Genomic DNA, 15,509 nt, shown 5'->3' on the forward strand with positions numbered 1-15,509 from the left:
TTCACTGTGTCCCAGGGAGCGCGCACAAGCAGGGTACGGGGAGGCCGTTTATAGACGGCCACCCGACCCTGCAGTGCCACCGTCAGGCCGTTTATATACAACGGTCGGACGAGAGGTGGTTAAGGGCTGGTTCACACCATAAAAACGCAGTCCAGATGTGTTCTGGATGCGTTTCCACGTGCGTTTTTTTAGACGTTTTAGGCGCGTTCTGTTGCGTTGTTTTACACATTCCGATGCGGGTTTGATGATTTCCAGTTCATTTTTCCCCTCTTTCTTCAATTTAAACAGGGACATTCCATTCCATTATACCACATTCCAGTACAGGAAAAATGCAGCCTGTTCTACTTTTTTTTTTTTCTGCAACTGGAATGCACTGGAACTGCAAACACTGATGTGAACTATGACACTGACAACCATATAACCTTCTCTCTGTGCATTTTGGATGCAGAAAAAAGATACTGAAATGCATGTAGTGTGAACTGGCCCTAAATGTCAAAATTTCTGCCACATACTTTTTTTTTTGTTAACTGATCACTCTGTGGAACCCTTACAGTGATGACGTGCACCTCTCTACACAAACTACAAATTCCATCAATCAATGCGCTCACCAATACTGCTATTTCTTTTTATTCCGTCAGGTTGATTTGAAGTTTCCACATACAGTGGGACCATGTAGATTAAAAGACTGCACATCACTCTGAAAGGAAGTTGTGCAATGCTGCTATTAGTAGAGACCCAGGTAGCTACAGGTATTTAACATGATTTTCTTTTAAACTTGGGTTTAGTGCCACTTTAAATGTTTTAGAAAAATAGGGGTATTTCAGCGGTACATACACAGTACCAGATAGATGCTTTAAAAAAAAACAAACAAATTGGATAGTGCTACTTGATTGCTTTCTATCTTCCTGTTACCAATGACAACTTGAAATCAACTAATTAATGCTATGCCTGACTTGCTAAGTAGGGGTATTACAGCCATTGCACTTGGCTTCTTACATTCAGTGTACACAAAAACACTTCATTTGAGACTAATGACCAATTAGCAACCTAAATGAACTTCTCCAGTGTCAAGCAGGAATTTAATTACATGCTTTTCTGAGACCAGTGCGTATTTTCTGTAACACAAGAACAATACTAGGAAAAAAAAAACATGAATTTTTAATGGTTTGCAATAAGGACTTGCTCATATGTGTATAGTACTGCATTAGGACAATGATTTAGAGGCAATTTAGGAGAGGTTATAAAAGCAGAGGAGGTATCTTAAAGGACAACCATTTTTAACGTGAACTTCGCATAAACACATTTTTCATGATGGTACACATGCTAAGAACCGTGCATGTGTACCTTAATGGGTTTTATTACCTTTCACAGGGATTACAGTTCTCACCCTGACAATGCCTTCATCTTCTTGTCTCTAGAACAGTGGTCTCCAAACTACAGCCCTTAGCTTGTCTTTATCTGGCTCTTGGGGCACTATTCCTCCCAGTGATATTACCAATGGGTTGTAATTTCTGACACCAACATCAACAGTGGTGCACTATTCCTCCCACTGATACCAATGATGGGGCACTATTCCTTTCATGGACACAGATGATAGGGCATTATTCCTCTCAAGGAAACCCATGAAGGGTCATTATTCCTCTCACAGACACCAATGATGGGGCTATTATTCCACTCACAGGAACCAATGATGGGGCTATTATTCCTCACACTGACACCAATAATGGGGCACTACTCTTCCCACTAACACCAATAATGGGGCACTACTCCTCCCACTGACACCAATAATGGGGCACTACTCCTCCCACTGACACCAATATTGAGGCACTATTCCTCCCATTGACACCAATAATGGAGCACTGTTACATCCACTGACACAAATAATGGAGCACTATTCCATCCACTGACACCAATGATGGGGCTCTATTCTCCTCACTGACACTAATGATGGGGCTCTATTCTCCTCACTGACACTAACGATGGGGCACTATTCCTCTCATTGACATCAATGATGGGGCACTATTCCTCCTATTGACACAAATAATGGAGCACTATTCCATCCACTGACACCAATGATGGGGCTCTATTCTCGTTAGTGCCTCTATATCTGTTGCCCCTTCTGTAGTGATGTATTGGGTGCAGATAGTGCCTTTTATATGCCAGCTGCGGGTGGGACCACAATAGAAAGGGTAAGGAAGCAGATACATCCCTGACCAGCATTATGTAGCCTGTGTATTGGCAGTGAGTGAGAGAACCCTCAGCAGAGCTGAAGCACCAGGGCATTCAGATGAGAACACTTTTGGAGCAGAAACCATGTTCCCCTGACCTTCGCTTACTGGGTCCTGCGGCTTGGTTTAGCAAGGTCTCTGGGCCTGTGGAGGGTTTCCCTTTTTGTGAGGGGAAGGTACATCCTGTGTAAGCAACATCTACAGTATAGAGATGGTACCATCTGGGAAGATGACTAACAGTTCTGGGACTTATGTGAATGTTCTGTACTTGAGAAGTACTGCTCAGGATGTCGTGTACTAAGGAATATTGAATTATGTGTAAGGATGTCATGCTGTAAAGGAACTGTGCTTACAAGAAACCTACTGAACCATCATTGAGTTGTGCAGTAAAGCATTGAAAAGCCTTTTGGAATGAACATTCCTTTGTCTTGGGTGATAGGCCAAAGGCTGAGAATGTGGAGGAGGCAGGCTTCAGGCCAAGGAAATGGTGATACAATATGGTGGAGTAACGCCAAAAACAACAAATAGGTGACCATTCAATCCAGAAACAAGAGGAGCAGGACCTGGGCTAGCATGGCACGAGCTCCTGTCTAATCCAGGTCCCTTACAGACTGTCTGTGTGCCAGAGACAAATGGAAGAAAAGATCCCTCTCCCGCTTTTCGTTTGTTAATTGAGGTTTTAATTAAGATAAAACTTGAAGCTGCTGATCTGAAGGTTCTCTGATTTTAATGAAAACAACATCCCTTTGCACATTTCCAAAGGTACAATGTGAAAAATATATGTGTTATCAAACTATTTAAAAAAATCATCACTAGCCATTTCATGACAGTTCTTTTCAAAGAGATATTTCATGAGATATAGGTTTTCAATGCCATGAATTGCCATTCACAGCAAAATGATAAATTCTATAGAAATCTTCACAAAATCACAAGACACCTTAGCAAAGTGGGCATGAGTGACCTACAGGACAACATAACAGGACAACATAACTGCAAATATGTAGGGCATGAATTGGTAAGAAAAAATTAAAATACACATATGTAAATATGTATATTTGTTTCCATCCATTGAGTGGAAAAAACATGAATTTTTTATGGGACATGTATAAACATTGTTTCAGAGCATGTAAAGACACTGATATTGATCAGTGGTAAAAGAAAAATGCTTCTGTGTAAACCACATATGGTTGATCTGCGGAAGGCTTAATGACATCATTAAACTGGCTGTGCCTTCAGCAAATATCCATATGTTTAAAGAGAAACTATCATCAGAAGAAAGACTATATACAGTAAGTCTCTCTCTATTTTCTATATACATATGCACATACACACACATATATATCTACACACACACATATATATATATATATATAGACTTACACACATATACACGTGCACAGTGCTCAGCATAAATGAGTAAACCCCAAAAGATTTGCCAGAAAACCTTCACTTTCATTTCACAATCAACATTTTCTATGGGACACTATACTATAAAATACTCCCACAAATGCGGGCCATTGATTGCAAACAAGATTTGTTAATTTGCAGACACAAAAAAAGTGTTTTTCCTAAGAAATTCATTCAAGACCATGTTGCAAAAATGAATACACCTCAAGTCTTAGGAGCAAAGATAAATTTTAGACAACAAATTCCTAATTAACAAGAATTCAACTACAGGTGAGTCTAATTATTCATTAAACAGGTGTCCAGCAGACAGTGGATTATAAAAATGGGAGTTGCTTAAAGAAAATCCCTTCCCATTTCATGCTCTCAGCAATGGCACCACATGGAAGAGAAATGTCACAAGGCCTGAGAAAGAAAAATTATTTCTTTACACAAGGAAGGTGAAGGCTACAGGAAGATCAGCAAAGGTTTACTTATCAGTCAGAAATTCTGTAGCAAAGGTGATAAAAAATTCAACAAAGATTGAACTGCAACCATCTCACAGAGACATCCAGGCCATCCATGGAAGTTAACACCTCGACAGGAGCATCTTCTGATGAGAAGGGTTGAAGAAAATTGCCATGCAAGTTTACTGCAGTTAGCTAAAGAAGTAGTAAGACAAACTGGGGTGATTGTTTCCTGTGACACAATACGACATACACTGCAGAGGAATGGCATGCATGGGTGTTGTCCACGAAGGAAGCCTCTCCTAAAGCCCATGCATAAAAAAAGCCCACCTAGAATTTGCCAGGGCCCATGCTGAAAAAGAATACTACTTTGGCTCTGTACTCTGGAGTGATGAGACCAAGATAAATGGTTTTGTAACTGATGGCTTCAAAACTGTATGGCATTGCAAAGATGAGGAGTACAAAAAAAAAATGCACGGTGCCCACAGTAAAACATGGTGGTTGCAGTGTCCTTTTGTGGGGCCGCATGAGTGCTGCTGGTGTCAGGGAGCTGCATTTCATTTATGGTATCATGAATTCACAGATGTACTGCTCTGTATTGAAAGAGAAGCTGCTACCATCACTCCATGCCCTTGGACATCGCACACTTTTCCAACATGACAATGATACAAAACACTCATCTAAAGCCACGTTTGTATTTCTGAAGAAGAACAGGGTGAAAGTGATTCAGTGGCCAAGTATGTCTCCTGAACTGAACCCAATCAAACACCTATGGGGAATTCTGATGCGACAAGCATCACTCTCCATCCAGCATCCAGGCTCTAAAAGAGGTCGTTCTTGATGAATGGAAAAAGATAGATGTTGCAATATGTTGCCAACTTGTTCATTCCATGCCTAGAAGACTTGGTACTGTCCTTACAAATCATACAAAATACTAGATGCAGCAGTTTTTGTTGTGGGGTGTATTCATTTTTGCATCATATAATTTGAGTAAAATTGAAAATTTTGTAATCTAATTTATATTAATAACCTTACTTTCATGTAATGAGCTAAGTAAAATGTTCTATAAAACTCAGTTTTAGATTAGAAATTTCATGTCAGAAATTGTTCATCGGGATATTGATTAAAATCCTACTTTTCAAAAGTGGTGTACTCATATATGCGTGTGTGTGTCTGTGTGTGTGTGTGCGCGCGCGCGCATACACACACAATCCAGTGGTTTGACTTGATACTAGAACAGCCAGAGTGGCAAGACATCTGTCCTTAACCTTTTAAAGTCTGCCACCATCTACTGAAGTTCCTAAATGTTTGAAAGGAACACATCTATGGTACCATGTCCTTCCCTTTTTTCCTACAGGAAAGACCAATGTCCATTCACACAAACATTTTCCAAAAATGTACAAGTTGGCCATTAGGACATGAACAATTTGTTTTTAAGAACGATTCCCACACTTTTGTACTATCCAAACATGACAAACAGCGATCAGCTGTGTTTGATCATTCAGTTCTCTGTGCAGAGCTGGCTGGAAACAGATGCAGCATCGGATTATTGCTGCATCCACCTGGGTGAGTATTTTAGTTTTTTCTAAAGCCCATACTTTTCTTTTAACATGTGTATGTCATATCTCAGGGAAACAAATGTGATCCATCGAAAAACCCTTCAACCTGATTGACTGAATACAGCCATGGGTAGGAATGCATTAGGGGAAGGGGGGATTGTCCTGTGGTAAACCCTACATTAAAAGCTGGTGACAAGCCTACAACTGGTCAAATCAGGCAACAGACACCATAACAAGTCTCTAACTACCAGATTAGTTCCCCTTTACCAAAAGTATGGAAAAGAAACTATACTTCTAGGTAAAGGGTTATGTAAATATGAAACAGTATAGTTTTTTTTGTCCTCAGCTTGTGATAGTGTCCTTTTAAAACATACCTATAAGCCCACAAAAGTGGGAGTCAACATTACTTAACCACTTACCTAACTTTCAAGGATGTTTTTTTTTCTAATTCTCTGAATTTGCTTAGCTTGTGTAAATATTTATTTCCAATGTAAGTGGAAAAGTATAATTTAGCAGGCCAGTGCACCCAAGAATGAGGCTTTATCAGTTATGAGTGGATGCTGATGGGCTAGCAGCTTTTAATATGTCCCTTCAGGAGTGGGATTTCCCCACCTTAATTCCCCCGTTTCTGTATTTACTGTAATACAAAAGGAGTCTGGCAGTGAGAGAGTTAAGGTAGCCATATGCAGCCTAATTCCTCACACTGAGCCTGCAGGCTGAACTCATGAAGAACAATCCTTTCCCACATCAATCATAAAAGCATGGAAGGAAAATCTCCACTGCTGGCTGTAGAATCCAAGTGGCCCTAGAACCTACAGCTGTCTGAATACCCAAACAGTGACTGCATCTGATAGGACAATTTTTCACATGGCTCAGTGAAAGAAGTTAAAATTTGCGCCCTCTAAGGCTAGCATGAGAAACTGCGGTACAGAGATTTTGCTACGTCCTAAGGCATAGAAGAAGCCAATAGGCAATTCAAACAGCTGCCATGCACCCAAAAGTAAATAACAGTTTTGGATGGACCAATGCTTTAATTTGATCTCCTCATAAAGCATTTTGTGAGTGAATGGTTACTCATCAACCACATTAGCAAACAACAGAAAGCACTGTATAAAATAACTGAAAATAATACATGAAAGCACATGAGTAGCTGGCTTGCAGACAACACTTGGAGCATACCTAAGGCTTCTAATGCAGAAGTTCCTTCGCCATGTTATATATCTCCAGGAGGTAATTGTAAAAAGGCAATAATTAATCAGTCCAATCAGTAAACAATACAGCATGACTACAACATATTTCCACAATAACATTACTACATGTTCATACAAAATCATTTCCGTTATACACATAACATGTACTAGTACATTTCTACAGTTAACACATTACTACAGTGACATTGCAGATATTAATAACATACCAATGACAGCACAATCTTAGTAAATTCATTTTCAAGCTCACTGGCATGCAAAGAATACCACAAGCAATGGTGAGCGATTGCTGTGCTACTTCAGAGAGCCACTAGGTGGTGCTGTTTAATTTTTTATTTCCCCCTAGCAGAATAGGAAGGAACCCAATACATATAATAAAGCTAAATCTTCATATCCTCAAACTTTGATGCGGGGACAGCAGCACAGGCAAGAAATAAAAGGATCAACTACAGGATAATTGCGGGGGAAGAGAAAATGTGACAAGTCTTGCATAGGTATGCATACATAATAATATAATCACCATTCATAATAAACAGCAAGTACTTAAGTAGAGTACATTTAGCTTTTATGGGCTAGTAATCACTGGCTGTAGATTGCATACTATAATGTACCCTTTCCTTATCAGTAGGAATGGTCAGCTTCCTTCAACAGTGTTTACATTTTATGCCAATGTTTTAGACAGAAAAATCTGTTGAATATTAAAGTAGCCAAAAAGTGCTTAATATGAATATTGGATTTAAAAAAAAAAAAATAATAATAATAATTTTTGTCTTATCTGCTGACAGTTAAAATACTAAGGATAAGGGCCCTCCTAACCCTCTTGTATTGAACTGTATTGTTGCTGTATTGTGTCCTGTTATATTGTAAAGCGCTGAGCAAACTGTTGGCACTATATAAATCCTGTATAATAATAATACTACTACTATCAATAACAAAGATGTGTATGCTATCAATACAGTGAGTCAATCACTGGTCAAGCTGTGATTTTACTTTTCTGCCTAACTGAACACTCCGACTGGACTTTGCAAGTTTTTGCTCAATGCATTTCCACTGAAATCAATGGCAATACATCAAAACTTATTAAATTTATGCACGTGTTAAGTCAACATGCATTATGATGCTCATCAATGCATTATGATGGGCAGTGACATCAACATAAAGTGCACTACAATGCATGTTGAAAATGCATGACAGGGAACGATAACTTGCATTTTGAACGCACTTCCATTGATTTCAATGGAAAACACATCAGAGGCAAAAACAGGTGTAATTCCAGTACAGTTTATCGACCTTACAAAGAAACTGTCTATCACTGTCATTCTACTAGTGATCTAGTTTTCTGTTAAATATAGAATTCTTGAGGATGGATAAACACCGGGCTGTATTTACAGACAGTGCTTAAAGGATTCTCATAGCTTGAATGGAACTCAAGGAAATGTAAAGGCAATCCGTTGGCATCCAAATGGTTCGGCCACTGCCGATGATTTTCTCCTGAATACTAACCTCATCTAAAAGAGAAGTACGGGTATATGTTTTTTTTTTTTTTTTTTAATCATACTTACCTAGGTGGGTGCAGCATCATTCCAGTATTGCATCTGTCCCCCACTGGGTGAGAAGTGAGGGATCAGACACCGCCGACCCCTCAGCTCTCCCTGCCGCTTTGAGCACAGAGTGGTGACGGTCAGTCACTGCTCTCTCTCCCCCCCCCCAGCTCTCACTGGAGTGCTGGGCTGTGGAGGGAGCAGCTGGCTCAGGCTCTTAGCAGGTCGCTGAGAGGCTAAACCAGGTGCCGGTACAGACATCTGGGTGGATCCCGACTTTAAAGTCAGGCTCTTTCCTCAGCCGGACCAGATGAGTGACATCGGCCGACAGTTGACTTTAGACCTCTTTTGGCTGAAAACAGGTCACAGGAGTGCAAAACAAACTACACTCCTCTGATCGACAGAAGTACAGCCAAACAAGCTTTGGCTGTACTTCTCCTTCAACTACTTGGTGACTCACAATTTCATAACAAGGGAAAGGAAACTTATATTTATAGATTATCCCTATATATGAGTCTAGCGAATGTTTCACTTTAGCTTGATGCAGCCCCCCTCCCACCTCCTCCAGGGATCCTTTGAAGTGGTGTTAGACCCAAAAGCAAAAATTTCATATATTGCACCTTAACAATTCTTAGATGTGATGGCTACCTAAATTTCCTGTTTTTTGGCTCTTCCATTTACTTTCATCTGGTGATCGGGCCAGTAAATCTGTTTTTTTTTTCAACAGAACAAGCTGTCCTGCAGATGTGGCAGTTTGAGGGTTGAGAAAGGCCACTTGCCACTGACAGGGGTGCTTACAATGATCAGATTTTTTTATTCCATGTAAAACCTTTATCCTAAAAAGGAACAAATCTATTTGCTGTAACTGCTTATAAAAAGTGTTTGATTTAGATATACTAACAAACTGAAGCCAAACTCCCGCTGTTAGTCCATCCAAAACGCCGCCTTCCCCAAAGTGACAATGCTGCTGTCCAAAGGTGTCTCCTATGCGCCAACATCCAGAGTGGGGACACTCTAATACAGGAGGTATGTTACTGACCAGATCACCAAGTGAAAACGGGAGGGAGGGACAAAAAAACAAACAAACTAAAAACGAAGTCCAATGCAGCCACCGCATCTAATGATTGGTAAGCACAATATTTTAAATTTTTTGTTTTGGGTTTAATACCGCTTGAATGTCCTGGGCAGTCTCACTGGCTCCAGGGGTTGATGGAGATAGGGATAAACTATAGTTTTGTAGGAAGGGTTGAGATTTGCATGCAATTTCAGCTGCTTACTCTACATCTGGTTATGCAGCCTCTCATTACGAAATTATTTTGCATCATAAACCCAATCTGAACTGGTTACTTTAGTGACAGGTTCATTTTAAAATAAGAAACCACCTAATTTGCTCAAATTTATATGTCTGAAGAACAGAAATAATGTAGAGATTATCCCTGAGCTTCAACGAATGCTATGAGACTATCAATTTGTCTAATGTCACACAGCAAGAAACCAGTTTCTCACTGCAGGTGTAAGCCAGGGCAGATTCTATGAAATAGGGAATCTGAAAGAAAATGGAATTTAAGTTTAAACGCTTTGAAATAAGGGACCAAAGGGATTTCTTAAGATCTAAAACTATTTCAGAGACTTTACCATTAAAAGAGCCCTAATTTTGACAGCTGTCCAGCATACAAGGGTGTTGACTGAACTGCTGTTTGTTAACAGAGCATGGCAGTGTGACTACAGTATAGGCATTTTTTCAGCTAATATCCTGGTTAAATTGTATAGCCCATAACAGTGGAATTTTTTTTTACAGCTTAGTAAGGAATTATTAGCAGCAGTGACAATTAACCTAAATGGTAAAACAAATGGAGCACGTATCAGATCAACAGTAATACAAACCTTGGGAACAACAAGTCAGTACAAGCAGTCTCTGTACTGCAATGTATATGCTAAGAAAACATCATCTGAAAAGCAACATTTAAGCAGCTCAGTAGTCGTCGGTGATCATTGCAACACATCAGCATAAGAAATAGTTGTTGCTGGTTTTTTTTAAAAAAAAAACTTTCCTTCTCCACAAGTGTCTGTACTTCAAATTGAAAACTTACATTTAATTGAAGGGAAATTTTTCAACAAGGACACATTTTGACTTTATAGTTTTTATGTACATAGTCTTCCATACTATTGCTATTGTACATAGCACTGTAATTGCCTTCTTACACTGTAACCGAACATATTCGCATCTCATTCAATTCCTTTCTGCTTCTGTTTTGCAGAAATAGTATCAAGGATGATGTCACATGAGCAACTCTGCCGCTAGTGATCCTGCCAATGGCAATTTGTTGAAATCGCCATAAAGTAGGATCGCTAAAAGATTGCCCAATTTTCTCCTAGGTCTTCAACTCCCCCTCTTTAGCTAAAGCAGCGTCATGCCATAACTAGCAACTGAGATTCATCTGCGTTCAAACCAGCGGCAGTGACATATTCCTCCTTCTGCCTATAGCAGGGGTCTGCAACCTTTAAGACATAAAGAGCCACTTGGACCCGTTTCCGAGAGGGAAAAAAAGACTGGGAGCCGCAAAACCATTGCAACATTTAAAACAAATCCGACACTGCATATATTGCAAAAAACGCTCTGGTCATGAAGGGGGTTTAAGGGCCCAGTAAGCAAAGGGTTAATCAGGGCCACAGTGTATCGTCATAATCACAATCATAGCCTTAGGTCAGTGGTGGGCAACCTTTTTTTTCGACTGAGCCAAATCTCGCCAAAACCACGATTGAAATTTATTTTGAGAGAAACATTTTTAAAACTGAAAATACATCCCCCATATAGTAATTCATCCCCCATAGTAATTCATCCCCCATATAGTAATTCATCCCTCATATAGTAATTCATCCCCCATAGTAATTCATTCCCCCTATAGTAATTCATCCCCCATATAGTAATTCATCCCCCGTAGTAATTCATCCCCCATAGTAATTCATCCCCCCTATAGTAATTCATCCCCCCATATAGTAATTCATCCCCCCTATAGTAATTCATCCCCCCTATAGTAATTCATCCCCCCTATAGTAATTCATCCCCCCTATAGTAATTCATCCCCCATATAGTAATTCATCCCCCATATAGTAATTCATCCCCCCTATAGTAATTCATCCCCCATATAGTAATTCATCCCTCATATAGTAATTCATCCCCCATAGTAATTCATCCCCCCTATAGTAATTCATCCCCCATATAGTAATTCATCCCCCATAGTAATTCATCCCCCCTATAGCAATTCATCCCCCCTATAGTAATTCATCCCCCATATAGTAATTCATCCCCCGTAGTAATTCATCCCCCATAGTAATTCATCCCCCCTATAGTAATTCATCCCCCCTATAGTAATTCATCCCCCATAGTAATTCATTCCCCATATTGTGTGAATTCACTTACCTTTGCTCCGCGCGTTCCTCTCGCTGGGTTCCCGTGCCGTTCTGGTCTTCAGGGCGGACTGTGAGAGGAGAGGAGTTCGTCACGCTGCCCCGCCTACATCCGGGCTGCCCCGCCTACATCCTGACAGCCAATGTTTGCCAGCGGGCGCTCGGCACACAGAAGATCTGCATTAAAAGAGCCGCGGCTTGCCGACCCTATTGCCTGTCACCTGGTGGGCAGTGTGCTCCGGAGCCACAGGAAAGGTGAAAAAGAGCCGCATGCGGCTCCGGAGCCGCGGGTTGCCGACACCCGGCCTATAGGGACAGATTAGTAGCTTCTTTAGTGGTCCTGCTGCTGGCAATTGTCCTCTTGTGGCAGAATCACCCATCTGACATCAGCCTAACAAAGGTGTGTATGCTATCAACACAATACATAACAAGCCAAACTGTAAAATGTAAATACTCCAGCTGAACCCACACCTTTATGTTTTTACCTGACTTGGTTTGCACTGAAATCAACATAAGCACATGGAAACATATCTCAACATATGTGTTAAGACACACGTCAACGGGCATGTAAAATGCATCATGACGACTGTCAACATGCATTGACATCCAATACAAATACATACAACATTTAAAAAAGTGCAACCACTCGCGTTAACCATGTGCTTTGATGCGCTTCTTTTGATTTCAATAGAAAAAGAACCAGAGGAAAAAACACATAGGTGTAATGTCAGTGTAGTTCATCAGCCTTACAAATAAAAGGGCTGGCATTTGAATTTTGTCATTCTACTTAGTGAATTGTGTTTTTGATACATATATAAACCATGGAACTGAGGCCATATTCGGAAGGTGTTTAATAAAAAAAAAAAAAAAAAAAAAGTCTTTTAACTTGATTTGTTGCTCCTTATAACGGAAGGTATTCATGTCGGATTCCACCACATGTTAAAAAAATAAGATTATTTCTCATTTCAGGATAGTGGGTGGAGCCATGCAAACCATCCCTTTTGCCCCAAAGGCCAACTGTAAATGTAGAACCTCTGGTGTATAGCACAAATATAAAGCATTTTATTCCAAACTGGATACAGCTGTTTCAGGCTTTTTGGCCATCATTGCAGCGTATAAAATCCTTGGCTTCTACAGAGTAGAGCTTGGGACCCAACAGAAAGTATAACCCAGAAGGTTAATTGAGAAGGGATGAAAGAAACCAAAAAAGCCTCCACTGAATCTATGTGTAGCACAGCAAAGCTTTCTTTTATCAGGTGGTATTCCCATGTCTCATTCCATTACATATCCCAAACCACCACTCCACTTGAAATGAAGCTAAACAAATACAGCTTAAGCTATCCCAGGGTCTCTAAAGTGATAACTGAGCAAACCAACTCAAAATTTGATGTGTCGAATACCCATTTCAATGGAGGAAATAGTATAGGCTACATTGTCAATGTAAGAGACACCCGCAAACAGATAAAACAGTATTCTGTGAACATACTGCATCCAAAATAGACCGCTATGTAAATATTAATGATGCAGTAAGCAGGTATGGCAGAAAAACATTGGCCTCTATTCCTGCTTATGCATGTATTAACCAGTGTTTTGGCATGGTGCGTTTAGGCAGCCTATTCACTTTAAAAAGGTTGACTAGGGAGTCTGAATACATGAATATGTACTGAATTTTTTTTTTTTTTGAGGAGGAGCGGGGATGGGGGCAACCACAACACCATTTTGTACATGTGGCATGCACATTTGTGTATTGTGGTGTGTTTATGGTCAGGTGGTTTGGTTTGTACTGTCTATGTGTGTGCTGGGGTGCTGTTCAGAATGAATGGCAATGCACATACTGTATATTGCATGTTCTGGTGTTTCTAATAGCCTTCACGAAACATGCACAAATTCCCATGAAAGGTAAGAAGGGAACCTTATAGAAAACAAGAAAGTCCCACTAATCTGCCAGGTCTTCTTGCAAACTCTACAACTCAAAACTACTTTAGTTGACCTTTAAGAATATGACTGATTTAACTGTTATCTGGAGCAACAGAGAAACCCAAAGTGTTTCATAAAGATTGGAATTTGTATCTGTTGAATTAACCAGTAACAGGACACAATACTCAGTTGCGGCATCCAGATGAAAACTAAAAGGCTACATTTATTAACCATTTCTCCCTACAAGGCTAAGTGATCCTTGCATATAAGAGTCAAGCTCTGCACACTTAATACAACTTTACCCACCAATCTGCCATACCCAAATAGAAGGCAAATCGAAACCTAACTCGCAGACACGAAGATGTTTCTCAAACAGTGTAACCAGACTATTTTGAAATATGGATGCACATCTAACAGCACAGAATTTGAAGGAATTATTTAGGATAACCTAATATTGGTACATTTTTGTAAAAGTAAGACCCCTTTAACTTGCATTTACAATATATATTTGGAAACAGGTATTTTTAAGATTTGTAATGTTTTCTAATAACTGCAAAACTTCTAAAAACATACAGCTTACCATATTAAAAAAAAAAAAGTTTAGTTATATCAAATATGTACATAACATCAAACATAAACCAGTAAAAAAAATACTAATGGACAACAGGATTTCACCATTATTTTGCAGTTTCTGAGTGTGACAAACAGGACAACTGAGCAGTTTAATTTTGAGTCCTTACCTTTTTTTGACAATTAAAACGACAACTAGAAGCAGTAAGATGAATACTAAAATCCCTGCACTAATGCCAGCTATTTTCACCACACGATCGGTTTGCTTGGCAGGATCAGGAATAACCTCTGGTTCTTCAACCGCAGCAGCTAAAAATGGGAAAGAAATACACACAATTATAAAAAGGCTCCAATTTAAAACTAGTGATCAAAAGCATCAAGGTAAGTCAACAACATGACCACTTGTGCTATTCCGGACCCTGGTTCACCAAAAGCTTCAGGTCAGGATTAGATATTGTAACTATGACAAAGTGTAGCAACCCAAAGAAACCAATCCAGTTATGACAATTTTCAGCTGACACAAAGAGAATTCTGATTGGCTGTATAGGGGTACTGTGTCATCACTTGTACTTACACTGCTATATCAATAAGCCAAAACGTACTACATTTTAACTCATGCCCAGGAAACAAGAGGTCAACATGTAGCCAGTGGGATGACTGTAAATGCATATTGTTGTAGAGAAACCAACCAATTCAGTAAAAAAAGAGGAACACAAAAGACATAATGAAATGCTAGCCTCATTTAATTGCACTTGCTGAATTATTAATCTCCATTAATTTCCAAAAGACCAGAATGGATGTTTTTCACATGTAACCTTAGGCTTGCTAACTGCTCCTTATTTATAATCGTAAGATAATATGCTGTCTGAAAGCTAGACGCTGTTACACAGACAAATGTACATTTCTGAGCCAGAGAACACATGAGAGGAATTTATAAAATGTGGTATTTCCTAAGCACATGCTGCAGGTCAAGGATTATGTGCTGCAGCAATACTTACCCTCGCATTTTGCACTGTGCAGCTGCACTACAAGTTTCTCATTCATAAAGACAACTGCTTAACAAGTCTACAGCTGAGAAAACGTATAGTAAGCAAAAAAAAAATGCCCAGTAAAAGTATTTCATAGGACATTCAAAACATCCAGTATTACCCAAGGAGGTTCTATATAGAGATAAGCAAACAAAACCAATCAGGGTCTGACCAGAATTGGGACAATCCACTGCTGTGTG

General features: G+C 39.7%; 1 protein-coding gene across 1 annotated transcript in view; it reads right to left on the minus strand.

Moving 5' to 3' along the window:
• The window catches only part of PTPRK (protein tyrosine phosphatase receptor type K), a 528,548-nt gene that overhangs the window by 95,575 nt on the left and 417,464 nt on the right, over positions 1-15,509 (minus strand). Inside the window, exons 15-16 of the mRNA XM_089686377.1 lie at positions 14,452-14,590; positions 6,817-6,858 (exon numbers count right to left, since the gene is read on the minus strand). Coding sequence (XP_089542503.1) covers positions 6,817-6,858; positions 14,452-14,590 — 181 coding nt within the window. The remainder of the gene's footprint in view (positions 1-6,816; positions 6,859-14,451; positions 14,591-15,509) is intronic.

Source organism: Staurois parvus, unplaced genomic scaffold (assembly GCF_062004578.1).
Source record: "Staurois parvus isolate SC_StPar_1 unplaced genomic scaffold, SC_StPar_1.0 ptg000397l, whole genome shotgun sequence".
NCBI classification, from domain to species: Eukaryota; Metazoa; Chordata; class Amphibia; order Anura; family Ranidae; genus Staurois; species Staurois parvus.